This window comes from Psittacula echo (assembly GCF_963264785.1).
Source record: "Psittacula echo genome assembly, chromosome: Z".
Classification (NCBI taxonomy): domain Eukaryota; kingdom Metazoa; phylum Chordata; class Aves; order Psittaciformes; family Psittacidae; genus Psittacula; species Psittacula echo.
Window position 1 is genome coordinate 101,292,348 of NC_137742.1, and position 27,979 is coordinate 101,320,326.

The window sequence follows — 27,979 nt, forward strand, 5'->3', positions numbered from 1 at the left end:
GAAATATATAGGTGTATGTAATACACAAGCATATACAAAGCTGTGTATTAACAGAATGAAGCCACATATTTGTAGTTGATGACACAGAAGAAACGTCTGCTGTACCAAACATTGTTTTCCCCAGCTTTGGTTTCCTCAGAAACCAAACTCTTAACCTTAACTTTGTGTTCCTTTCCCTCATAGGAGGTTGGGTCAGGGTTGTATGTTCCTGCTGCTGGTCACATGTCCCTTTTCGCTCTGGGTTTGTGCTTTCTCTTCCAGTGCAAGTGAAAATATTAGAATCAGAGTGATTGATTGACTGCCTGGTTGTCCTGGTTTAGCAGTAGCAGTCATTTTTAATCCTTCTTAGTAGCTGGTACAGCACTGTGTTTTTGACTTTTGGCCTGGGAACAGAGCTGATAACGCTGATGTTTGGTCTGACTAAGGAGTTTCTGAGCCTCATGCTCTGCCAGGGAGGAGGGGAATCCAGGAGGAAGCATGGACAGGACACCTGACCCAAACTAGCCAAAGAGGTATTCCATACCACAGCACGTCATGCCTGGGGATGTAACTGAGAGTTACCTGGAAGGGCTGGATCACTGCTGGGTAGGGGGCAAGTTATTGGTTGGCAGATGGTGAGGTGTTGTATTCTCTTCCCTTGTTATTTTCTTTATCATTATTATTATTGGTGGCAGCAGTAGTGATTTGTGTTATACCTTAGTTATTAAACTGTTCTTATCTCAACTCGTGGGAGTTGCATTCTTTCGATTCTCCTGCCCATCCCTCCAGGAGTGGGAGGAAGGAAAGGGTGGAGGGGGAAGTGGACTGCGTGGTTCTAATTTACGGCCTGGGCTTAAACCACGACACTGGTTTAAGCTTTGCACTGACAGCACATGGTCTGGGAGGTTTAGACAACTTTGGAAATCTTGCCTCACTCATACACTGAAGATTCAAACCTGATCTGAAAATGTTTTTAAATTTAGGACTGTGATATTGCATACATGATTGTATTGCATAAGCGTCTTTAACTGCCGAAGTTCTGTTGTTTAACTGAATTTTGCAAATATTATTTATACTTGTCTCCATTAACTCAGCTTCTGTTTTGGAAAACATACTGAATGGGCATTTATCCAGATGTGTGTTGGTTGATAATATAGTGAAGCTAATAGCGAGGCTTACTATCTTTGTGAGCAGCCGTAGAATCATGGAATGATTCGGGTTAGAAGGAACATTAGAGATTATCTAGTTCCAACCCCCTGCCATGGGCAGAGGTACAGTGTCACCTAAAATATGTATTGTTATATGTAATATGTTTGGTTTTATCCCTAATTATGATGACCAAAGGACATAGTCACTTAGAGGAGCTTTATAATTTCTGTTACTGTTAGCTATGTGAAAAAATCACCTGGATGTTCTTGGCTGTCACCCATATACTGAATGATTTCTGAAGAAAGTCCTAGTCAGACAGAAAGCAAAGGTCAAATTTGGCCAATGTCTCCCTCTGACAAAGAGCAGAATTTGGTTCCCCTGCTTAACTATTTTATCCAGTATTTTTTAATGGCATCTTTTGAGTTGTTCTTCATTTAACATTGTCTGTCAGAGTCAGATTTTTCTCTAATGCAATATTTGTGCTGGCCTGAGGCTGACTTCAGGCCTTTCAAACCACTGTTCCTATATTGGATAGAAAGGTGCACTTGTAAAAAGTGCAGGTAGAGGTATTGAGAAACAATAGATTTAATAAATTATTAAACTCAGCAAATTATATATGATGTTGTCTTCTAATCACAGTTTTTGTGTGTTTAGCTTATAGCACTGAAATAGTTTCTGTTGGTTAATGTTTTTGAATAATGATGGGAATATTTTGCATCTGTTTTGGTTGAAAGATTATTTCAGTCAGCACAGAGCAGAAGGAGCCTCTGACTGCAAAGACTGATTTTCAACATGGCAGGACAGGAAGTGTCTGTTTAAATGCTTATATGAGAGCTTGTGAGCCTAAACCGTTGCTTTGCTCCTGTGTAGTGAAATGATTAAAGAAGAAAAATAGTTCACCTCTTACTATTCCATGGTAAGTTTGCTTCTTAGGAGACATGAGGAGGGATAATAACTAAAACCACCCCCAAAAAAAAAACCGCAAGAGAGAGAGTGTAATGCTCTGGAATAAAGAGTAGTGGGGTATGAACCAGATATTCTTGTCTGAGGATGGGATTTGTTTTCTAATTAAAAAGTGAAATTATTATAATGTATCTCTAATTCAAATGGTGTCAAGGACTAAGAAGTTATGGAAATCGTTGAGGCAAACACTTCTTGAATGGAACTGGTAAGCTGGGATGGTGTGTTTAAGGATGGTTTTGCTGGGGATGCAGAAATGTGAAGTCTCTCTCCGGGGACATTGTGGCTTCTTGTATTTCTCTTCTTCTCTTGAGAACACTCTGATTTACTTTTGCGATAAACCTGCAACGGGATCACATTGCTGTAATGAGTTTAGCTGGAAGGGATACATAATGTCAACTGAAAAACAGCACTTGGCAAATATGTTTTAGCCATGGTTCAGCAAAAAAAGCAGATTCTGTCAGCTAAGTACCACTCTTTTCTTGAAAGTGTCTTTTAGTTCAACAGAATCATAGAGTTTCTGCCTTTTTTGAGGAAAAACAACCCCCAAGAAACAACAAAAAAACCCTGGTTTGTGTCGAGTTCTATACATGTGGCCCTGACAAGGCTAGCATTGATCACTTCAGTTTTCAATACATTTATTCTCCAGTGTGCCCCTGACATGGAAAGTGTTATGAGGTATGAGAAAGTGAATAATGTCTATGTCTTCATCTCATACTGTCCTTTGGATCCTGGATGAGGAAACAGCCTTCAAGAGTTTACATTATTGTGGGTTGCTCAGCTAGCTTCTATCCTGTCTGTGTCATCTGTCTATGCAAAGCCAAGAGTACTTCTGAATTGTGAGATCATAATAAGGGAAAAAATAAATAAGTATGAAGTAGGAGGCCAGATCAAGTATGCCTAAATTATCCATATTCTGTGTAGGTGGCTGCTTGGGTCTGCGCTACTAGACTGTGTTCTAAGAATGAAGAGTCTTTATATGCAATACCTAGCCACTGTCATATAGTGCAGATATTTTCAATGTTATAACCTGCATTGAAATTCCTAAAGCTGAGAATAATTTCTGGAAATAAGTTTTTCTGTCTAGGCTTAAGGTAATAATAACTGTGAGCAAGTCCTTAACATATTTTAGAAATGTGAAAGAATGACATACAAAAGCGAACATTCCAGCAGAAATAATCTGGCTTTGTTTTTTCTCAGCCAGTAAATTGGGGAACTATCATTGTGTAAATACCTTGCAAGCTAGGAAATTTTCATATGAACAGTGCTGTGTTTATGGCAGTGTTCAGAATAGCAGTCTTGCCAGGGGAGATATCAGACAATCCTCCTTTCTTCCTTGCTCTTGTTAAAGCACCAAACCATATGGCAAATTAAGCCTGATTTTTATTAAACTTTTCATTGTACTGATCTTAGTGTGAACTGGGAAATGCACTTTCTTTGAACTATGCAGCCACTATATAAGCATCCTAATTGGGAGATGTTAATGTTCTTCCTCACATTCCTGGGAGTTTGTAGCTCCCTCTTGTGGCTAATTAATCACTTTAAAGAATCTTTTCTGAAAATTACTTTCTGTGCGATCACTACTGTTCTTGAACATATAATGCAGAGGTACTTGAAGCATCTCTAACCTGAGCTTCTGATTACTATATCAAGCATAACTCACTGTGCAATGACTTCATGCAAAGAGGGGTAAATAGATTGGAAAGCAGGATCTGCAAATGCTTGCACCATGAATGTGACAGTTTCCTGCAGTTTTAAACAAGCTCTAAGGACACAGCAGTCAGTTAGAAAAAGGCTCTGCTGTCTGGTATCTCTGTTGGTCCTATACAGTATATGCTGAAGAATGGTTTACAGCTAAAGTGGGGATGACATATGAGACATGGAATGTGTTGTAGTTCCATGGAGTACAAATCTCTTGAGATGGCTTGCCATCAAACTCAGGGTTAAGATCTTTGTCAGATTTGTAGTTGACAGGAAATTTCACCTCCAGTCAGTTTTGCAGGTGCCCTTATTACTGTTGTTGTTTTTATTGCACTCCTGTCTTTCTATCTAGTGTAGAGAAAGATCTGTATGTGATTATCTGGAATTTTTCTGATAAATGCCCTTGCAAAGCCCATTATTTGTTTTGCTTTCTTTCTGTGGCTTGTTACAGCTGGGGCATTGCACCTAGACAGCATCCTAAATTTGCCACAAACAAGTAATGTTTGACGGCTCTGGTGGAAATGAGTGTTGCATAGACATCTCTGAATTAGATTTTTGTGCTGGCCTGTTGCTGACTTCAGGCTTTTCAAACCAGTGTTCTTACATTGGATAAAGTGCACTTATCAAAAGTCTCAGAAATCAGGGCAGAAGATGATCAATTCATCTTCTTGCTGCAAAAATGGGCAATGGTCATGACATTACAAAATAATAAGCCTAGACTTATTTTAGGAAAAACATGCATTTTTAGGTTTGGTAGGAAAAATACCAGAGATTGGTCAAAAAAAATGAACTGAGAGGAAGGTAACTTTCCATTGGGAACTATTATGTTTCAGTTTCATCACAAAACTGAAGTTACAGAGTTAGTTTGCCCTTTCATCACCTGAAGTGTTGTCTGCCTTGGTGTTTTGGCATGATATATTCAGAAATACATGAGGAAAAAACTTCATCCATTAGTGTTTCTTGCTTGGAAGGAGGAAGAAAAAAAAGGTGAAAAAGGTTTTTACTTTAAAATTTCTCCTTTCCCTAAAGGGTTTGAGAATTTAGACATTATCTCTGAAAATGCTGGTTTCCTATTTCATAACTTGTGGCAATTTTTTCTCAATTAAAATAAAGTAGTAATGATTATGGAGTTTAGTCAAAACCTCACTACTCAGTAATCTGCAAACCAGCATTACTGAACCCACTGCAATAGGGCAACAAACATGTATTTCCTTAGGCACATTATTAAACACCCTGCACATTTATCATCTCAAAATGGGAGCAGGTCCAAGTTTCTAAGGCCAGTTTTTCTGTTCCTCTTCCTGAGCTGTAATTCAGACCAGCATATAAATATTTGACTTAATGTTTCTGTGGAAATATTAGCAATATAAAATTGCGAGAAACAAAAGAACATGAAACAGCAGAGGGAAGGAATGGCTTGGCAAGATTGTTAGCCTTAAAAGGCAAGATTAATTTATAATCCTTCTAGATTCTGGTGTGCAAATAGAAATCTGCAAAGCATGTAGCTTATAACAAACATTGTGTAGCTCTGCAAGTTTACATATGTACTGTCACTAATGTGAGACAGCCTTGAAATTGGATTTTTAGGGATTTTTTCTTATGGGGAAAGATAGTGATAGGAACAAGGAGTTTCCATACACAGTGTGTGTATATATAAACATACATATAAATTTGGAAAGTGGAGGAATTCCAACTGCATTACTAATCAGAGTTCTGGGCAGGATACCCAGATATTTTCATGAGGAGGTTTGTTTTTTGCTTGGTTTAAAATCCTGGGAAAGGAAGAGTAAAAGGGTACAGGAGGGGGAAAACCCAACATAAAAATAGTCTATTTTGTAATGACTTTACAATGGCTAATGAAAAGGACTGACTAATTGGAAAATAATGTGCAATGACTCTGTTATTGCAAGTGTTGTTGTAAAATAAGTGTACTTTATGCCAGTGGGATATGCCTATTTTTCTTTTTCTTTTTTTTTTTTGGGGGGGGGTCAGTTTGTAGCTATTTTATTAATTTAAGTTTAAAAAAAATGGAATTAAATAAAATGCCAAATTCTAGACACAGAGTGAATGCAATAGCAGTGGAATAATAGAACCTTTATGTAGTGAAATAGAAGACAGTAAATATAAGGTAGGAACTGACTAAGGAGATGAGGAGCTTTTCCAGGGTTTAGCACAAGCGTTGCACAGTGTTTTCTGAATGATTGAAAACATATTTTATAGTTATGTGTCTGTATTACTATGAACCATATTTTATAGTTATATATTACCATGAACCATATTTTATACTAATATACTATTGGCAGGGAATATGCCTTCACTTTAGGTAAAGGATCAAAATGGCTCATATGGTTTTAGAATGATTACAGAAGTTTTTATAATTGGACATGTATCTTCTTGGTTTTTGCCATGCAGGTCGTCAGTAGATCAGTGGGAGAAGGCGTAAGGTTTCGGCTCTCTGGTAAGGGAGCAGATGAAGACCCAAAAGGAATTTTTAAAATCAATGAGATCACTGGGGATATCTCCGTGACCCAAGTCCTTGATAGAGAAGCAGCTGCCAGTTATGAGGTGAGTACTCACAGCAATAGTATATCTGCCTTTGTGTTGATAACACATATTTTTGGAATGTGTATTTGCTTTTCAAGGAGCTGCAGTTATTGAAGACTAAATTGCGGATATTGTCTTACAAAATTTCCAGAAAAAGTATTTGTCCTTTGGAAATTGTAAATTTGTTCATTCTTATGTGCAATTGAAACTCCACTCTGCTTTCTGCGTGTAATTCCTGTCATTTACCTTTGGTAGAAATCCTGTCTGAACATCATGTATGCATTTGATTTGTGAATACAAAATTCTGCTTGGACAAAAGCAGATTTTTAGTGAAGTTGCCATTAAAGTATTACGTGGTTATATTTTTTCTTTTTTTATTGTCAAGCTGTCAAAGGAATTTATAATTTAACTCCATTTTTTAGTAATGCATATCTTTTAACAGAGATAAAGAAGATTCTGTTAATGTGAAAATGTTAGCAGATACATCTCTGTCAGATGTGTCTCATACTAAAGCTTCCTTTCTTTTCAAATAAATGTTGGTTTTCCCCATTGAAATTCTAACAAACTATCTCTGACATCTGTAAAGTAACTGCACCACAATGTCCTGAAATGCATGGTCTAAATATCATGTCAAGTCATGTTTTCTATCTATCTGTTGAAATGTGCAGTCAGATAAATTGCGTCTGGCCACTCTGATACAGATGAGCAGCAGAATGTGAAATGTGAAATGGTTAGTACATTTACGTGTTGACATTTCTGCCACAGCATGGGGGACTGACCTCTTGTGTCCTCATGCAGCAAGGAGTGCGTGGTACTCCAGCCATGTAGGGCAGAGGCTCTGGTGACAGTTCTGAGTGCCATCCCTGGCCTCTCTGTATTGTCTTCTGCCATGCAGTAATCAATAATTGTACTTTCATTGCTGTTTGTTTCCTCCTCTGGAAGAGTTTGCCAGTTAGATGACTAGTCATACTTGCTCAAACAGTACTGCTAAAATTTACCATATGTTGATTTTCAACACTTAAACATCTATTTCTCATCTGGGTCAACAGTGAAATGCATGTTTACCACTCATACAGGATTTATGGTAGTCACTGATGTCCTTCTTAAGAGAAAAACATTGCCGTTTCTCTTTTTAACACTGTTACTTGTCCTCATTTACCAGCTGCTTCTTACTTTACTGGTGGCTTTCCACCTTAATATGTTCAGCATAAACCTTGAATATTTTTTTACTGGAAAATCATAGTAGTTTTTTTCAACCTAATGCATCAAACCACAAATGGCCCTCCTATCTGATCTGGCAAAGTACACACTTAAATCAAGATAAAAACATTTCCCTAGAGGAGCCTTTTTTTGAAGCAATGCAAGTTATATACAAGCAATATAGTAGATTATCCAGAGCAATGTGAATGTATACCCTAATAGGCTATAGTGCTTTCTAACCTGTTAAAGAGCACTCTGCTCAGCATGCTCGCTGGCATCCTGTTGTGCAAAATGTAGTTGGAAAGTTCTGTAGGAGAACCCTCAACTTGATTAGTGTGTCTGTGAATCCAGCCCTTTGTTTTCCAATAAAGATGTATCACTGTGTCAGGAAAGCAACAGGATTTTGTCCCTGATTTCCTTGGTATGCCAAAAGATGAAAATACCTGAAAGACACTCAATTTTTTTCAAAAGTGTTTTTCTTTCTTGTTTTTGTTTGAGCCTCCCTCTTGCCTGGTGTTGTTGATGTCTTAAAATAAAAAATTGAAAGCATAAGGCAAACAAGGAAAGAATAGAGTTCCATGAAAAAATGCAAGCTCTTTGCAAGCCATCATATCGCTAAGTATAGAATCAGTAGTGGTGCAAAGATAAAAATATGAAACCTGTATCAGTCTTTCTAGCTACATAGGGGGCTGCTGCACACGAGCACCGAGCACTGATCCTTTTCCTATGCTTAATGCATATATACTCAAGGAATGAGAATTAAAAAGTGATATTAAAGCACAAAATAGAGCTTTGGTGATCATAGTATTAGAATCATAGAATCATAGAATAGTTAGGGTTGGAAAGGACCTTAAGATCATCTAGTTCTAACTCCCCTGCCATGGGCAGGGACACCTCACACTAAACCATGCCACCCAAGGCTTTGTCCAACCTGGCCTTGAACTCCACCAGGGATGGAGCGTTCACAACCTCCCTGGGCAACCCATTCCAGTGCCTCACCACTCTCACAGTAAAGAATTTCTTCCTTACATCCAATCTAAACTTCCCCTGTTTCAGTTTTAACCCATTACCCCTTGTCCTGTCACTGCAGTCCCTAATGAAGAGTCCATCCCCAGCATCCTTGTAGGCCCCCTTCAGGTACTGGAAGGCTGCTCTGAGGTCTCCACGCAGCCTTCTCTTCTCCAGGCTGAACAGCCCCAACTTTCTCAGCCTGTCTCCATACGGGAGGTGCTCCAGTCCCCTGATCATCCTCGTGGCCTTCCTCTGGACTTGTTCCAACAGTTCCATGTCCTTTTTATGGTGAGGACACCAGAACTGCCCACAATACTCCAAGTGAGGTCTCCTGAGAGCAGAGTAGAGGGGCAGGATCACCTCCTTCGACCTGCTGGTCACGCTCCTTTTGATGCAGCCCAGGATACGGTTGGTTTCTGGGCTGTGAGAGCACACTGAAGCCGGCTCATGTTCATTTTCTCATCGACCAACACCCCCAAGTCGTCCTCTGCAGGGCTGCTCTGAATCTCTTCTCTGCCCAACCTGTAGCTGTGCCTAGGATTGCTCTGACCCAGGTGTAGGACCTTGCATTCCGTAGAACTTTGCAGATTTTGCCATCTGTGTACCTTAAAATGTTTTGAATTAGCTAAGAATATTTAATATATTTTTAAAAAAGTATTGTTTAATTCCTTGAATGTTTGAAATTTTGCTTTTTGCTGCCTTTTTTCTCCTGGAGGAATACTGAAAAACCTGCAGGAGTTTTCCTGTGTATTCATTGCAAGAGAAACATGATTAAATTAGCGGTACTGAATTCTATGTAGACAACTGTTGATTGTCTGAGTTAACTCTCACTTTCTACTGTTTATTTTTAAATAATTTACTTTTAGTAAAAGATAGAAAATACTTTAAAATAGAGTGAAAAATGCTGTCTGAAGTTCAGGGCTTGCCTGTCATTTTGGTGCAGACCATTTGTGTGGCAGTCATGCTTTCAGATACATTTAGATTTTGCTTGTTAACAAAAGAAACTCAGCTGACAAGAGGAATGTAAAGCAGATTACATTAATAACACCCATTACCCACCAAAACCCAAACTTATGTATCCAACTAATTTATGAGTTTATTTTTCATTAAATCAGTTAAATTGCTCAAAAATGGACAAATATGTGAAATTCCAATAAAATATTAATGTTGGGCTGATTAGTTGCCATAGTAATTCTGACTTAATCATCTGCATATCTGAAAATGTGATGCTTTCTGTTGAGGAAATGAAATTATGCCAGAGGGGGCTGGGTGAGACAGAAGAAGCCCAAAAGCCACTATGTAGAAATTAGCCATTAATATTTTTTTTTCCTTATGTGTATGGAACAATGCTAATGAATTGTGTTTGCCAATGGAAACACACCAGATGTTTCTGGTGTATTTCTCCCTGTTATCTTTCTGAGGTGCCTCCTTAAAGGTCTGAGCATGTCAGTTATCTTCACTTCTAAGTGGAAGCTGTTCATGAAAAATATCAAGAGGATGTAAGGATGTTATTACGCCCAGCAAAGACAGACTGTTTTAGAAAAGTGTGCAGTAATTCCTTTTTTCTTCTAAAGAGGTTTGATAAAGAGCATCCTGGTAGGAATTCTCTGGGTCAGAGTAAGCCAGTGGATTTACCCTGAATGGGTTTTTTATGAAACTTGTTTCAGCCTGTCAATGAAACTACTAAATGATGCTCTGAAGAAGGGGCTTAAGCAGAATATGGGCATATTATTGAGTTGCTTCTGGGTTGGTGAGATAAGCAGGTAGCCTAGAGCCCCTAATTAGTTAGAACAAAAAGTGTTCAGTTGTACAGATATGCCCCAAAATCATGTCCTTGGTTTTCTCTCAAGATTTGAATAAATAAGACTAGTTGAAAATTTCAGAAAATAGCAAATCATTTAGTATTTAAAACCGCAGTTGTGGAAAAACAAATGAAAGTACTTGGTAGGGAGACTTAAGATGGATTTTCTTGGTCAAATTACTGAGGTACACACCATCCAAAAGTTGCCAGTTCTGAGTTTGCTTCAGATCCATTATCTTTTCTGACTCCATCAGAGCAGAAATATACATGATTTTCAGTTGTATCCTTTAAAAAAAGAAAAAAAAAACAAACCCAAAAATAAAGTGCTTCTGAAAAGAGCTGCAATAGCAGAACTAAAGGATTCTAGTGAGGGTGAAGTCTAGTTGTAGTAAGTGTTGGTAAAAGAGTAAAAGACGAATGAATTAGGAAATAGAAGTTCAAAGTCCAGGTCTGCAACCTCTTACGCAGCAGTGGCAAAGTGCCAGTCAGTCAACGGGGGGAGTTTCAATTGATTGTCAAGATTTTAAAGGATATTGCCATCGTCTTTTCATGACTGCTTACCAAGTGAAAATACGTGTAGAAGAGAAATAATCAGAAAGTGATGCATTGCAAGCATGAAATGAAGAAGCTTGATAAAACTATTCAACGCCAGTGCAAATTAGAGTTGTGACCAAATTTACCTAGGCAATTTTGTTAACGAACAGTTAGTTTTAATTATTTTTTTAAGTAAATAGCTTTATTTGCTTTCGAAAATACTTAACAAGCAGAGGTGTGAAATCAGCTTTCAACTTTTTTATCATGACAGATCACACTTCTGTGAAGGAATGCTTTGCAACTAGTAGTGACAGCCTGAGATGCTTAGAAAACTTGCGTTACCAGGACTGAAAAGCAGATCAAGAGTATTTGCTTAGTATTGTTTCAATATGTTGAATAACCAGTAGACTGAGAACAGGCTAAAGAATTCAGACCAATTAACAGCAACCTAATCTCTAGTGTGAACTGCTTCAGCTGAAGTTATGTGAGACTTGTTTCTGTGGCATACCCAAATATTTAAGGTGATGCTGCAGTCCTAATGGACTCTATTTCTGTGTTTAATATGGAACAAATAATGGAAATGCTTCACAATCATGAGGCAAACTAGCTTGGTCAGGTGCCAAGGATTATTTTGTGAGAAAGATTTTTAAGTACCTGAATGCATTTTTGCAGATATTGAAAGTAAATATTATTGTAGAAAAAAAAAAAAAAAATAGAAGTGAACAGCTGTAATTTTTCTGTGCAAAAGAACGAATTTGTCTTCTATGTAAGTCCATTTTAGTGCAGCCACATCCTTTTCAGAATGATTTATTATACCGAATCTCTGCGATATGTACTATGGAGATATATAAACAACACACAGAAAGCATACTTCTCTTTGAGAAGAAAAACCATGAACTTGCTTCTAACTTCAAGACTGGTCTAAACTATGTTAATCTTGATTATCTGCACTGGAGGAATTGTCTGAAGTGTAAGTGATCTGCTCTGTCTTGAGCTCAAAGCAGTAATGGGGCATGTCAGACCTCAGTCATCTCCAACTCATAACTCATACCTTGAAAAAAATGGCAGCACTCAGCCTTCTATGGGAGGAGGGTTTGGTCTTATAGAGACGTAAGTTTCAGTAAAATATGCTTGATTTAATTAAAGTATGAGTAACACAGAGAAAACTGTGCTAAAACACTGTTACTTTCAAACTATATCTGTTACATCAAAAAACCTTGGAATAATGGCAAAAAACTTTCAGGGAGGAACCCTGATTAGGAAGGAAAAAATATAAAGGAAATTTCCCTGGGGGAGTGAGGGCAAAGAGGCAGCTCTTGTGCAGCTATTGGATATGAAACTTACCTATATGAATGAGCTGGTGTTAGATCAACTCGCAAGAAGCTGAAAATTCTGCCAGTGGAAGAGATTTGTAGCTTGTTATGTATGTGCATGCAGAGAGTGCATGAGATTTTATATATTTTTTTCTTTATATTGATATGTTTACGTATACGTTCATCCAGGTGTTCACCTGTTGGGGCATTGGGCGCATTCAGAGAGTTTTAAATTGATTTAATATTTTGACTGCAGAGGGAGAAATGAACACTGACTGAGGAAGTGCTATTAGGTTGTTGCCTGGCAGCATTACTTCAAATTTAGCTATCTCTGCATGGACTTCTCAGTAAGCAAGCTGATGATAATGCCTATGCAAAAGAGGAAAATTCATCACTGTGAATACTAAAAATAATGAATTACTAAAGGTAGGATCTCAAATAACTATGGGCAGTTTCTTGAAAAAACATTGAATTCCCTGTGCCATGGCTGCACTTGAAGGAATTGCAAGCTTCTCCTTGAGGTAGGCGCAGTAATCTTAACCTAGTGCAGAGTCTCAGCAGTTGCACTCCTGTCCGTAGAATAGTCACAAACTATAATTTCTATAAATCTATGTTAGCACAGCATGAGGCTTTGCATCAGAAATTGGACAATTCATAGTTGAGACTAGGTTATGCTGGTATTGTTTCATTTTAAGCATTTTCATACAGGAATAGGTCTTGACGATGCAAAATGGGGGAAATTCAGACAGTTGCCTCTGGGAATAAAGTTACTCCATGGATAACATCTCATTATACTCCTTTCTGAAATATTCACTGCGTCCAAAGTTTTTGAACAGTAAAACTTCACTGTTGTTGATGGTGTGTTAGGTTGATGTAGTGTGCAGATGTCTGCACAGGTTCTGTTACTGATAGAAGCCTCCTTCAAATCTCATCCCTCAGGAACACCTTTATTCCTGTGCAGCTTTCCACCATATCTGAGTTGAGATGCCTTGAACAAATTGAAGGTGCTCCATATGAGGCTCTGTCTGTCTGTCTCTCATTAACAAGAGACTGTAGGTGTCTGTAATCTCAGAGAAAGCATTCTGTCCATAAAATAGTGTTCTTCTACAGAGGAATCTGTGAATCTTATGGAAACTTTTTCTTTGTTCTGACAATACTGGGTTGGCACTGAACTTTGTTTCTGACATACTTGTTCACGACTTAGCGCTGCTTTAACTTGTGTAGGGAAAGGGTGAAGTAAATGAATCTTTCAACCTAAAACCTCCATTTTTCACCTAGAAACTGAGAGTGATGGATTAGTAAAACCAATTGTTGCTTCTTGCTCTTTGTTGTAAAGAATAGAAGGCCTTTTTTAGGATGCCATGGAGAAAAACAGGTATTGTTTGTTAAAAGATAATTCATATTTCATAAATCTTTTTTCTCCCATTGAGATTATGAAATGGCAAGATTAAATATTAACAGATATTTCATCAAATTTGTAAGCAGAAATGCAACAACAGGGACAAACCCAGCAGAAGCAAAAGTCTGGATCCTTCAGTGAAATCTGGATGGGCAGACTCCAGAATTCATGGGGAACTTTTTGACATTGTTTCCTCGGGTCATAAACAAGATGGTCACCATAATAGTGTGCATAAATCAAATATTTAAGCAAACACATTTTATGTAGAGTCACATTTCTTAAAAGTACAATTTAAATAATTGCTTGCACAGCTGGGATATAAATGAGATTTCCAGCTTCTGGAAATATCCCTCTTTCTCCCAAGGTTGTCTTATAGGATAAAAAGAAAACCTGACAGGAAATTAAGTTAAAAATCATGTTATTTTTATGTATATTCTCCAATTTTGTCCTGGGGGAACAAGATATCTACTTTATATAAACTCTCTAATTCACCATATCTTCTTCTTTTTTACTGTAAATAGTCTATTCAGTACATACTGTAGATCTTAATGTTATGAGATATCAGCAGGATACTGTGATTCATTTCAGAAGCCACTAGCATGCTCACATCATTTATGTGAAAAGCATACAAAAGTCAACAGTTAGTTTTGTTAGAGGGCATATGCTTTATTCTTAGATCTAACTGCTTGCATGGCTTTGTCATTCCTGCTGTTCGACAGCACTGTTGTGTCATTTATCGGAGGAACAGAGTGAAGTTTCATTAAAGGGAAAAATCAGCAAAGATTTGTTTATAACCTATAACTGTCAAGACAAGTTAGTGGGCTTGGATTTCCATGCTAAAAATACTTTAGCTCCAAACACCAGGCAAAATTAGTATTTTCTCGTTCAAGAGTGGGAGGTGAAAATGCACAGCAGTAAGAAACAAAGAGAAACTGGAATTTATTGAGACAGTAACAAATGACAAAATTTGTTTTCATTGTTGTTTTGTTTTTTATTGTTATTATTTTCTAATAGAACCCCACTCTTTGAAAGAACAATGATGTGTTCAGTAAAACAAAAGGAAACTAATAACATTTTTGTCATATTATGTTGAGACCCTGAAACTTCTTTTGTTATTACATATTAATTGCATTTTAAGCCATTTAAATGTTATTATGATATCTCACTCTTTAGCATTATCAGTTTGTTTCTTTTCCTTGTTTATTTCCATATAGCAACTCTCAAAATATCTCACTGTGATAGCTCACTGTTTTATGTGCAGCATAAATACCTAGGACACTTCCTCCTTTCCCCAGATCTCATGTTTTCCTACAGTGAAAGGAAAGAGTCTTGTTTTCTAGTCATAATTGTGCCCAGCCTTATACAGTGATGGACAAGACAGCAGATTCACAGTGGCAGGGCTGCATGGAGTAAAAGGCTAAGCTGGGTGAGCTCCTATAGCTTAGGTCAGTACTGTCTGTTGCTTTGCGTATCCCAGGTCTGCACGATGTCAAATTTTTTGTCAGTGGTGTACTCAAATATGCCTGATTTTTCCTCGGTATGCAAAAGTGTAGTTTAGGAGTTCAAGGGAGAGATAGAACATATATTTCTTTGCTAGTTGGTGCGAGTCAGAGAACTCGTAGGAAATCTTCGGCTCAAAAACTTTTCCTGGACCCATTTTGATACACTGGCATTCTCACAACTAATCATAGATTAAGTAGAATCATAAAATCATAGAATAGTCAGGGTTGGAAAGGACCTTAAGATCATCAAGTTCCAACCCCCCTGCCATGGGCAGGGACCCCTCACACTAAACCATGCCACCCAAGGCTCTCTCCAGCCTTGTCTTGAACACTGCTAAGGATGGAGCATTCATAACTTCCTTGGGCAACCCATTCCAGTGCCTCACCACTCTCACAGTAAAGAATTTCTTCCTTATATCCAATCTAAACTTCCCCTGTTTAAATTTAAACCCATCATGTCTTGTCCTATCATTACAGTCCCTGATGAAGAATCCCCAGCATCCTTATAGGCCCCCTTCAGACACTGGAAGGCTGCTATGAGGTCTTGACACAGCCTTCTCTTCTCCAGGCTGAACAGCCCCAACTTTCTCGGCCTCTCTTCATACCGGAGGTGCTCCAGTCCCCTGATCATCTTCGTGGCCTCCTCTGGACTTGTTCCAACAGTTCCATGTCCTTTCTATGTTGAGGACACCAGAACTGCACACAATACTGCAAGTGAGGTCTCACGAGAGCAGAGTAGAGGGGCAGGATCAGCTCCTTTGAGCTGCTGGTCACGCTCCTTTTGATGCAGCCCAGGATACGGTTGCTTTCTGGGCTGCGAGCACACACTGAAGCCGGCTCATGTTCATTTTCTCATCAGCCAACACCCCCAAGTCCTTCTCTGCAGGGCTGCTCTGAATCTCTTCTCTGCCCAACCTGTAGCTGTGCCTGGGATTGCTGTGACCCAGGTGTAGGACCTTGCACTTGGCACGGTTAAACTTCATAAGGCTGGCATCAGCCCACCTCACAAGCGTGTCGAGGTCCCTCTGGATGGCATCCCTGCCCTCCAGCGTATCAACCGAACCACACAGCTTGATGTCATCGGCAAACTTGCTGAGGGCACACTCATTCCCATTGTTCATGTCATCGACAAGGATCTTGAATAAGACCGGTCCCAACACTGATCCCTGAGGGACACCACTCGTTACTGATCTCCAGGCAGACATCAAGCCATTGACCACAACTCTTTGCGTGCGGCCATCCAGCCAGTTCTTTATCCACCGAGTCGTTCACCCATCAAATTGATGTCTCTCCAATTTAGAGACAAGGATGTCGTGTGGGACAGTGTCGAACGCTTTGCACAAGTCCAGGTAGATGACGTCAACTGCTCTGCCCCTGTCCATCAGTTCCATATCCCCATCATAGAAGGCCACCAAATTGGTCAGGCAGGATTTTCCCTTAGTGAAGCCATGCTGGCTGTCACCAAGCACCTCCTTGTTTTTCATGTGCCTTAGCATGCCTTCCAGGCAAATCCGCCCCAAGATTTTGCTAGAGGTGAGACTGACTGGTCTGTAATTCCCCGGGTCATCCATTTTCCCCTTCTTGAAAATGGGGCTTATATTTCCCTTTTGCCAGTTGTCGGGAACTTCGCCTGACAGCCATGATTTTTCAAACATGACAGACAAGTGGCTTCGCAACTTCGTTCTCCAGCTCCTTCATGACCCGTGGACGGATTTCATCTGGTCTCATGGACTTTTGCAGTAGAAACAATCTTGTCTTTATAGATGTTGAAGAGGTTCTTATTTAATCTGTTCTTAGGTATAGATTTTTTGTTTGGTTTGGGGTTTTTTTTCTGGAAAAAGTTCACAAGGTCTGAGGTTCTTGATCCCTTGCTAAGCATACAAAAACCTTGTAGTGTTTATTTTAAAATGGAGTACCTTTCCTGTGGCTCAAGTCAAAGTCATGAATGCCTGGCTTTTTTAGTTTGCAATACTAAGGTTTTCCTGGTCCATTAATAACATTTAGAATATAATACATAAATTTTTGAAGTCTGGTTGTTCAAATCTCCCTATCTCTTGTTCCTCCCAACAAAGAAAGAAGTCTGTCTTATTTAAACCTTTGGTCAAAATTCAGAAACTTAATCTTCCAATTGCTGGAAAGACTGCGATTTCTATGGCTACTTCTTCATGTGAGAAATGTGAATCCATAACAATCTACAGCTTTTTTTTTTTTTTTTTTTAAATGAAAAATGAGGTATGGTTTGTAATATATTTTTTTTTAATACTCTTTTTAGAACTAAGGCAATGAATTCATTATAATTTTTTGTCCATAATTTCCTGTCTGCAGCTAGAGGACCTGAACTTTACTTTCTGACCTCTTGTTCTTTATGTACTTGAAGAAAAACAATACCCATCTTATCCTCTTCTGCAATCTTCTCTTCATTTCCCACCTTGTATCTTTTTTTTCTTGCACTTTTAACTTATTCCATAACCTTTTTACTCCCCTTGTCTGTCTTGATGTTTTATGTCTTTATGTTTTATACACTTTTTCTACACACTCTGCATTTCCATATTGATATTTATTGACCTGTTTTATACTTTTCATAGATGGCATTGCTAAGTGTAAATTTCTTTTGTTATTGTATAGAACCTTTCTACTGTCTTTGCAAAAGCTGCACTGCCTCATCAATTCTAACCTGCTGTGCTCATAAGTAAATCCCTTCAGAAATGTGTGTTCTGGAAACCCTTGGCTTTGGATTAACTCATTACATGACCCTAACTTTTCTTCAACTTCTGTGAAACAGCATAGGTAGTTAATATACAATGCAAAGAAATTACAGTGGAAAGTTGAGGTTTGTTTCCATTTTAATGCTTTTTGGACTATACATAAGTTCCATCAAATTATGATTATTAAGTAATATACAGTTGGCTGGAAATTACAAGCATTTGTTTTTTTAAAAGTCAACACTGGGATTGTGTCTGCTCAGAAGTGGCCAGCCTCAAACAAGGAGCTGTATCATAAAACCACCTGTTATAATTAGTTCTGTAACTTCAGAAGTATGGTTTAAATACTTGATCTCTTTAAAATCATTGTAGGATAATAGGCTATGGTTTTAAAGCTGCATATGCCTCTGTGTGTGACAAAAACAAAAGATGGGTTTGTAATTTTTATGCAAAAGTGAGTTTTAATTAATGTGGAGGGGCATGATATTTTTGTAATGTATGTGAAAAAAAATTGTATGAAATTAAGAAATAAACATGGTTCAGTGATTCAGTTTGTGGATTCGGTATTCCATTGTGCATGTTTCTCTAACATCCTTAGAGGAAATTAGACTACAACAAATCTCATCATGCTCCAGTTGAATGTGCAGTTAAGTTATCTTCAAAATCCAATCTTTCTGCATCTGCTCTTTCTTGCACCAAGGTTTAGGAGCTGTAATATGATGTAATTGTTTCACAGGGTCCCTGCTATGGTATGTTCATTTTTATTCATTTTTCCACATCCGTAAGAGATGTTGAGGAAAAATAGCAGTATGGGCCATGAAGTCTCCATTACTGAAATGATACAAAATTTTACTGTGTGCTGTAAAAAGATTTCAAAAACCAAACCAAAACAGAAAAAAAAGCAAACACCCCAAAAGAGATGGGAGTTCCGGATCCACATGCCCATTTTGTCGTCAAAGATTTTGACTGTCCACTGAAGGTTTTACTATTTTTTTCAGGTCCACAGATGCTGCAGATGACCAGTTGCGTGGGGTTGAAAGTAAAATTTTATATTTTGATCTGTCAAAATGAGATTAGACCTGGTTTTCTGTCATCTTCCCCACTAAAATTTATCAACTGTCTTGTTGTTGAGACAGACATATTAATGGCAATTAACTGTTCTTGAGTAATGTGCCATATATTATTGAGTATTATAGCCAGCAACATAGTTGTCCCTTCAGCTAGATCTAAATTAACAACTTGACTGATGCTGCATAAGCCTATATAGAATCCATTTTCCTCTCATCACATCTGAATTCCATAGTGTTCATAAGAAATAAAACTAAGAAAATGAATGTTTTGTAAATATAGTTCTGATAACATTTACCAGTCAAACAGTAACTTCAGTTTGTTGCATATATGTGTGCATAAAGGTTGCTTTTCTGCTATACTTTGATTACCTGCTATTACTTTAATACCTACAACTACATAATACAGAATTATGTGTCACTGCATAAACACAAATGTATGATATCATAAACTTTAACGTATCCTAACAATTTTATATACAACTACTCTGTCTGTTCCACTCAAATTTCACTTCTATTGTAGTCAAATAGAAATCTAGTTTCCATGCTTGACAACATGAAATCGTTACTGCACTATCATTATTCCTTAATTACAGTATTTCTAAGTTATTTGTGGAAACTTCAGCCATGCTGAACCTTAGGGGTCCTACTTTCACCATTGGAAATGTTACTGTTCCCAAGAATTTAAAATATGTCAGAGCTGCAAAATTTGCATGGAGATGGAGTGATGCACTGAACTTTTTTTATTTGGCTTCTGGCATTTTATTTTCATCCACATCATCTGAACATTCAAGTTCTTTTTGGCGTTTATATATTTATCTCTTTAAATTGAAAATATGACAGGACTCAATAGGTGATTTTCAAGAAAACCAGGAACTGTAATGAAACTCAAAAATGTAAGGGTTGGCAACACCACGCATTGCAAGCAGAGCTGTGAGAATCTCCGTTTTCTCTTTTACTAGTTTTTGTGGTGAAGGCATTTGTGGAAACAGGTGACTCACATTTTCCCTTTTAGATCTTTTTCAGTGTATAATAGAAACTAAGATGTGGAGGACTACAGTTATAAATATGTAGGGATCATCGTGTGAAGACGCTTCTGATATTATGGAAATTTTACTTGGCATCATTTTGTTAATATGTAAATGATAAAAGTCTTGCTGTATTTATCCTGGCTTACTCAGGTCATTAGTAAATATTTCTTAGATAGATATATTCCTGAAGCGGTATTTATGTAAATGTCTTGGTTTACTTTCTTATTTTCTTGAAGCTCACAACAAGAGATGTGACTTTCAACAGTTTTTTCAACAGAATGTTTGTTCATGTCAGTTAATGTGAAATACCATATGTTTAGACTCACATGATGGACCCTCTTGTTTTGAGGGCTTGTTTTGTATTCTTGTTTGCTAGAACAGGTCTCAGTAGCTACTAGCAAAACTCATTGTGCAGGTGTGTGACCGCAAGTTTCTGAGAACAGGTACATTAACTGTAATCCTGATCCCTGTGAGGTTACCCCAAAATGACATTTTTTCTCTGGAACATTTTTATTGTATTTGATTTGTCATGCTGCTGGCAGCAGGAGCAGAGGCTGGTAAATGCTCTAAAGTCCAGCACTACAATGTGGAGGATCATGAAACAGTCCAGTTAGGACTGGAAAAGCACAAGGGTAAAATATTGGAGAAGATGGTATGAAGCCAGAAAACTTCTGTCTGAAATAGTTTTATACAAGAGAGGCTTGGATAAATATTAGTTATATTTTTATTTATTTTTTTAGTTTTTGTCATTAGCACATGTGTTATTGTGTCCTCTGACACGCAGTTGTGTTTGTCAGGTTAAATTTGCAAAAATAAAAATAGTTCATCTTCACAGAATTCTTCCCAGCCTCTGCTTTGACATTCTTAATATTTATTTTACAGAATGGTAATTCAGGTATCTGAGTGCAATGCACTGAAAACACCTATTATCTATTTAAGGCTCCCTTATTATATGTATTTCCTAAATGTATTGTGTATGCAAAATACATAGGTGATATGAATACAAATTACAGATTCTATTTGTAGATGGGAACAAATAAAGCAATGTACTGCTGTTATATTTCCATTAGTTTTAGAAGATTTAATAAAGTTAAATAATTGTATTATGTTTTACTACTTAGGAATTACTAAGAGGGAGGAAAACCATGACAGTTTTAAAACACCAGTTTTTCTTGTTATTGAAAACAATTTGTAAAATGTTCAATATTTTTCCTTGTTGCTAGGGAAGCATAATGGAGAGGACAAAAAAGGAGGAAAGAAATTATTTTAAAAATAACATACATATATATATAAAAAAAATATATAGTCCTGTCACTACATATATATATGTATAAATATATATCTAGATATATATCTAGATATATATATAGAGAGAGGTATATAGAGATAGATATATATATGTAGTGTTAGGACAAGGGAGAATGGGGTTAAACTTAAACAGGAGAAGTTCAGGTTAGATATAAGGAAGAAGCTCTTTGCTGTGAGGGAGGTAGGGCACTGAAACAGGTTGCTGAAAGAAGTGGTGAATGCTCCATCCCTGGCTGTGTTGAAGGCCAGGTTGGATAGAGCCTTGGTCTAGTGTGAGGCATTCTCGCCTATGGCAAGGGGGCTGGAACTGAATGATAGTAAGGTCTTTTTCAACCCAAACCATTCTCTGATTCCATGATTCCCTTGATGTTTTGCAACTTTGTCATATTTCACATTTTCTCCTCTAAAGTGGAAAGAGAACACTTTACATGGATGAATACCCTCCTGGCTAGCCACTTTATGAGCTTCTAGTTTCTCCATGATCAATGCAACAGTTATCCCCCACTGTATACAGAGACCAAGTTTCATTCAACAGTCTTGAGATTCACAGGTCTGAAAGCTTTATACCCCATAACTGGAGTTTTTCTGTCAGAGAGGGCTGTGATCTCTGTCTCACTCAGAAATCTAGAGCTTCAAATGGAGACTGGAGGAAATAACAGCAATTTGGTACTTGTCAGGCCTAAGCGTTTCTAAGTTGGAATCTTGGGGTGTGAAAACTTGTGCTGCGTGTTTGCTGTGCTCTGCAGGGTAAATCTAATGATACTGACCTTATTGAATCATGGATCTGCTGTACACGAAAACAGTAAATTAAAGCACAATCCATTATGTTTATGGGCTTTAAGAGATAGCAAACTGATTCTCCAAATATGTAATTTGCTTGTCGTTCAGCTTTGTGGAGCACAGATGTGGCACTAGAGAAATAAGTGACTAGAACTGCATTTGTAACCTTTAAGATATTAACAATACACCAATTTGAAAAACACCCTGCATTTGGTCAGATTTTAAATTGCAAAATTAACATTCACTATTAATTTTAATATACTAAGTAATCTACTGATGCCAATATTCACTTCCCGTTAAACCTGTTTGCAAGTGATATTTGCAATGTATTTACTAAAGTAAGCACATTAAAAGAATTGAGGTGTTCGAGGATATGCATTTAATTTCACTCAATTTCTTTATTGGCAGGTTTGATCAACGCTGGGCTTACTACCCTTACCGCATGCTTTGAACTTGTAGATGCAAGCGTATAAGTAATTTCCCATGTCAATTCTTCGTGATGTACCCAGGCTGAAATATGAAAAGCAAGTTGTCTCCTAAATTGTAGTGAATGGGATTAATGAATTGATCAGTTGAATTCTGAGTTAAAATTGCAATTAAAAGCAAAGTTGTATCTCATAGAAATGCTTCAAGTCATTTCCACAAGGTATAACAGTCAGACTAGTGGCTTTTGGCTAAGGTTTGTATTGGAATAAAAACTGTTTTCAATAACTTTTTCTCCCTTTTGTAAATCAAACTCTTAGAATAGTAGTAATTAACACACAAAAAGGATGTGATATGTTTTTTGCAGTTTTTCATCTTACACAGGAAATTCCTTTGATCTTTGAAAATACTGAAGATGTGATTCAGTGCAGAAAATTACAAACAACCATCAGTAGCATATAATTATTATTTTCCAATAAATTTGGCTCAAAGTATTTAAAATGACAGTGTGGGCTTTGTATAGTCAATTGCAATTAGTATTTACAGTGTATTGATATATGCTTTGCTGTAACAGTCTCAGGATATACTTAAGACACATTTTTGCACGTGAGTCTTACCCAGAATCTTCCCTGATCACAGATGAAATGCCAAGAATTTATGGGCATATTTATTCTTAATACTGGCAGTATTTTGGTACTCTGTTCAAGGGATTTCCCCATTCGTTGTTCCTTTATGTTTTGCTCTGGGCTTTGTTAGAATAGCTTTATCTACATCATTTATCCCATTCAGTCAGTATATGCAGTTGTCCAGTGTTATTAAAAATGACCACAAGAACCTGACCTATTGATCTTAACACTTTTTGCACAATATACCTTTTCTTAATCACATTGTCCTACAGCCATCAAGAGCACATTCTAATCAGCTAAGTGATTTAGTAGATGCAATTCCTCATGTAGCATCAGTAGTGACTCAAAGTTGTACCTATGTTGAAGGATCTTTTGCTCCTGCTGGTTTTGTCAGTTGGATCATGTAGGAACCTAATGTGGTGATATTAGCTACTCAATTTTAATTTTTGCTATTCAGCACCATAAATTATGGTGTTTTATGACAACCTTAAAAGGTATGATTTGAACCAATTATGCATTCTACTCTGAATCCCAGAACTTAGTAGAAGCATATAATTATGGTAAGTCATATCCACCAGGTCAATTTTCTTTTATCTTTTCACAAAGAATGCTAGGACATATGTATGAAGATTATAAGCATCATTTTAAGCTAGAGATATTAAAGCTGCTTATTACTGAGAATGTTTTCCTTTTCATAACATGAAACTTGTCTTATGTGAGTAGCATGGAGAATTTACCAGCTTCTGCATAGGCTCTTTTCTTTATCCTAAACAGGAAAACAATGGAGGAATTAGAATGGTAGATAAGGAAGCCAGAAGCTCATTACAAATTTGAGATGAAATGTATAATTTTCAAAATACAAAACCCTCAAAGCACTTAGTGTTCAAGTAACAATACTGCACAGTGATTTCCCTTAGTGTTAGATTTTTAGATACTAGGAGTCTCTTAAAACAAGATTTAGCTCTTTAAGAGATATAGTAGATTATCTTCCAATTTTCTGTATTTTATATAACTTTGTATATCTTTTTTCTACAGCTTTCTTAGGGTCAAATATGCAGGGAAGTAAATAACATTTATTTTCCCATATGAAGCCAGTATTTGTGTTTCACTTCTCTGTTGTGTTAGATTTGGTTGCAAATTTTTTCTAACAGTTGTCAGGAAATTCAAAGGATTTAAAAAACATTTTCTTAAAGGTGTTAGGATCAGTTTTCTTTCTTTACTTATGAGAACTGTCACCTTAATCTTACAGATTTGCTGCTTAAAGTCAGATAGTAGTGCACTTAGTAGTAAATGCTAACTTATTTAATAAATAATGACAATTGGTTTATGTCATGCACACATTCAACAGTGGTGAGGATAATAATGGAGCAGTAGGTGTTGTTATCTTAATCTTTAATCTTTGGGGTAGCATAATTGCATCAGCAGTCTGATAGTGAAGACTAGTTGTTATCTAACCGCTTCCTGCTGAGACTCTAATATATTAAGCCAAACCCAAATAATTTCAGTGAGAGTGTTCACAAGATAGGATTGAACTTCTAATATGAAAATAAAGCAGAAGAAATAGATCATCCAGAATAAACTCTACTAACAAGCAATGATTTGTTGGGTTAAATGTGGTGCTTACTAATAGACACGATTTCTTTTTATACATTTGTTATGGGGTTTTTTTGCTATATAATAATTTTCATTGTTGATGAGCAAGAGTAGAAAAATGAATGTAAAATTAGGGATATAAAGAAATGGGATGTTCAAATTTTTAAGAGCTTTTCTATGTGGGAATGACTGCAGAATGAGCAGTGCAGTAAAGTATTTGGCTAGTTGCATTTAAAATCAGGATAGCTCTGACAAGCACAGTTTTTCAGAAAACTCATTTCTGGTGCTATGTCTCAGATATATGCAACACTTGAGGTGCCAGGTCCAATTAGCAGTCTGATGGTGGTAAATCCATTATCCTTGGAAAAAAAGTCCACCATCAGGAGACATTAATTCAATGTGACACCAACTGGGGTGTTTATATACAGCTAATTGCAATGTCAGACATTCTGCTCAAATTGAGTTTAATTGTGGTAAAATTGGAGTTAATTAAAAGTTAATGGTATAGAGCACATCATGTTGTTATAAACTATGGGTACATGTTTCATATCCATATTATTGTTATTTGAATGGTGCTTTCAATTACTGTAGCTAATAGTGGCACTTTGGAAATGCACTGTAATTGTTTTCACATCACTGAAAGTTTTTGTTCAGAGTAGGCATGTAAAAACATGTTTATTTTTAAAAAATTAGACAAAGTTTGGGTTGGTTCATTATATCACAATGTATATGTCACATATGACAGTTCCATCACCTGCTAAGGAAAGGACTGACTTTATGAGAGTTTAGTAAAATAAGAGAAGAAATTTCTAGTTCACCATAAGAGAAGGATGTTATTTTTGACACTGCCTATCATACCTTGATGGTGAAACCTCATTTTCTTCATCTTTCATTAATCAAACTTTTTCTAATTGTGCCTTATCTCTAGCTGTTCTGTCAGCATTTCTTCTGACGAATATCCTTTCTGTGGGATTTTTCCTGAGATGTCTTCACTTTTTGTCTCTGCACCCCTTGTCTGCTCCTGTAGCTTCCAGTTATATATGCACTGACTGCTTCATCTGTATTCTGATCTCTCTCTTGGTGAGGTTTTATATGGAAAAACTTTATTTGACATGTCCTCCTAGTTGTCTTACTCCCAATTCAGGAATAATCATTACATCTTCCCCTTTTTCTGTCAATATAGGCAACCCAAACATCCTCCTGCCTATCAGCCCAATACTGTCGTCTTGCACCACATCCACTTGCTATGTCCAAGCCTTTCAAATCTTTCTCCATTATAACCACAAGTCAATTTCCTCCTTGCATGCTACATCCCTCATTCAAGTCCTATTCTTCTCAGTCTTAACATCTCTTCCAGCTTTTCTGCAGCACAAATGCCTTGTATCTCCTATTCATTGTAAATGAAACTACCATTTATCTCTACTACCAGGTACTTGTACCACACTGCCACAGAGTTCTACCCACCGTATTTCTTCCCATTGGATTAAATTCAAGCTATTCCTAGACTGAAATTTTGGACAAGGTGGTCTTTCCTAGCTACTGCTCTCTTCTTTTTCAAGAAGCTGGTTTAGCTTTAGCTCCTAGGAGTTATTTAGCCTCACTCACCTTTTCACTTGAACACTTCTTTTGGAAGCACACCAGACCTCCCACTTATGTCATGGCTCACACACTGTGTGAGTAGTCTGAAGTGGGAAACACCACTGCTGCTTCTTTAATGCATGCTGAAGATAAAAATGTACATTTGAATCCATTAGCCTGTGTACTGTCTTGTAATACATTTTCCAATATTTGTTAAGATGAACTTTCAGATTAAATGTAAAGTTTTTAGTTCAAATGAAAAACAAGAATGCAGGTTTGTGTCATACTGCTTGTAAAACCTTTGTGCAAGATGTTAGGAATTACCAATATGTTCCTTGAGGAAGCCCAGCAAATATTTTCAAAGAAGCCGGATGTAAATTTTGTTTTCTTTTGGAGAAAAGATAATATAAATTTTGGGCTTTCCCAGCTCTTATATTGGATCAATACAAGCATTTTATCCTGTTGAATAACAAAGACTTTTTGAGGGTTGTTTCAAGGACAAGCACTGTGGCTTTATTATTCTAGCAAAGTCAATGTGATGTTACCTCAGTGAAGCCAGGGGACAGACACTGGCTCATGTGTTATCCTTACTGCAGAAGGGATGGGGTCTGTCTGGTACTGGGTGGTAACCAAAAATTTGGGGATTTTTGGGTCTCCATTGCTCCTGCTGCTGAACTTCTGTTTGCAAATTCTAGTTTTGTTCTTCATTACTTAATGAATTTTTATGAAACGTGAGATGCTTAAGAACATTTTAACTCATACTGAGAACTTCTAATCCAACTAATCCTCCTGTGTTTTTTTTATCTCTTGCACTCAGATTTTCACCAATGTTGTATTCTAATATAAGACCTTAAAACAGATTGGCTACAGGGGATACTGTGATATGGTTTCAAAACTCAGGTCCCTCTTACATCCAATTTTGTGGTTACCTGCTAGCAGTTATCACACTGTTCTCCCTGGTCATGCACAAACTCTCTTTGACAGTAACAGGAATGTTATGTATCTAAGGAAAGATGAATGGTGTTGACCTAAGTCTGAGCAGCTGACGGTAGTTAACACATCAGGAGGCACATGTTTGTGATCTAGTGTCTTTTAAAGCTGAAATATTTCTCTTTAGTATGTTTGGAAATTAGTATAACTTTCCCTTTGTCCATACAGTCTGTTACAGAGTTTGTAAAATTTGGGAACTTGACTGACACAAAACGTGACAACTCCCTTATTCTACAGTCTGATTCAGAAAGTCTTTGAATCTGATCAGGGACTGGTTTGAAGATAATATCCATGCTTTGATAAAACATATGGAGCCATGAACATGTATTTGTGCTTAAAACACAACAGAATTGCATTCAACAGAAAAGCAATTACTTACTTTGCCAAGCAACGAAGTGGCAAGTTGTCTAGCTTACTTTGTGATTAAAGAGTTTATAGCTTTAGATGGAAGAATTTCTGACATATAAATCAAATGCTAAAAATATATTCTTTCACCTTAAAAAGCATAAGGAACTTTTCATTAAAGATAATAAAAATTGTCCCATTGTTCCATCTCCCACAAGTATTCCAGATGGTTCTTTTCAGCAACACAATGAAGTGGTTGCATACAATGTGGTAGTTTAAATAGGCTGGTTAGGATTTTCTTTGTTCCCTCATGTATTTTTTCCTTCACATGACTTATTTGGAACTGTCTAAATCCAACAAATGCAATGATATGAAATGCTCGTTTCCAAGAACTATACTTCCATTTACAAATCTGGCATTTTGATGTGACAAGGTTAATACAA

General features: G+C 37.1%; 1 protein-coding gene across 1 annotated transcript in view; it reads left to right on the forward strand.

The window, feature by feature from the left end:
* CDH13 (cadherin 13) overlaps nt 1-27,979 on the forward strand; it is a gene marked incomplete at both ends in the record, with an annotated part of 482,104 nt that overhangs the window by 229,440 nt on the left and 224,685 nt on the right. The window contains one exon of the mRNA XM_080638637.1: nt 6,202-6,354. Within this exon, the coding sequence (XP_080494763.1) occupies nt 6,202-6,354 (153 nt within the window). The remainder of the gene's footprint in view (nt 1-6,201; nt 6,355-27,979) is intronic.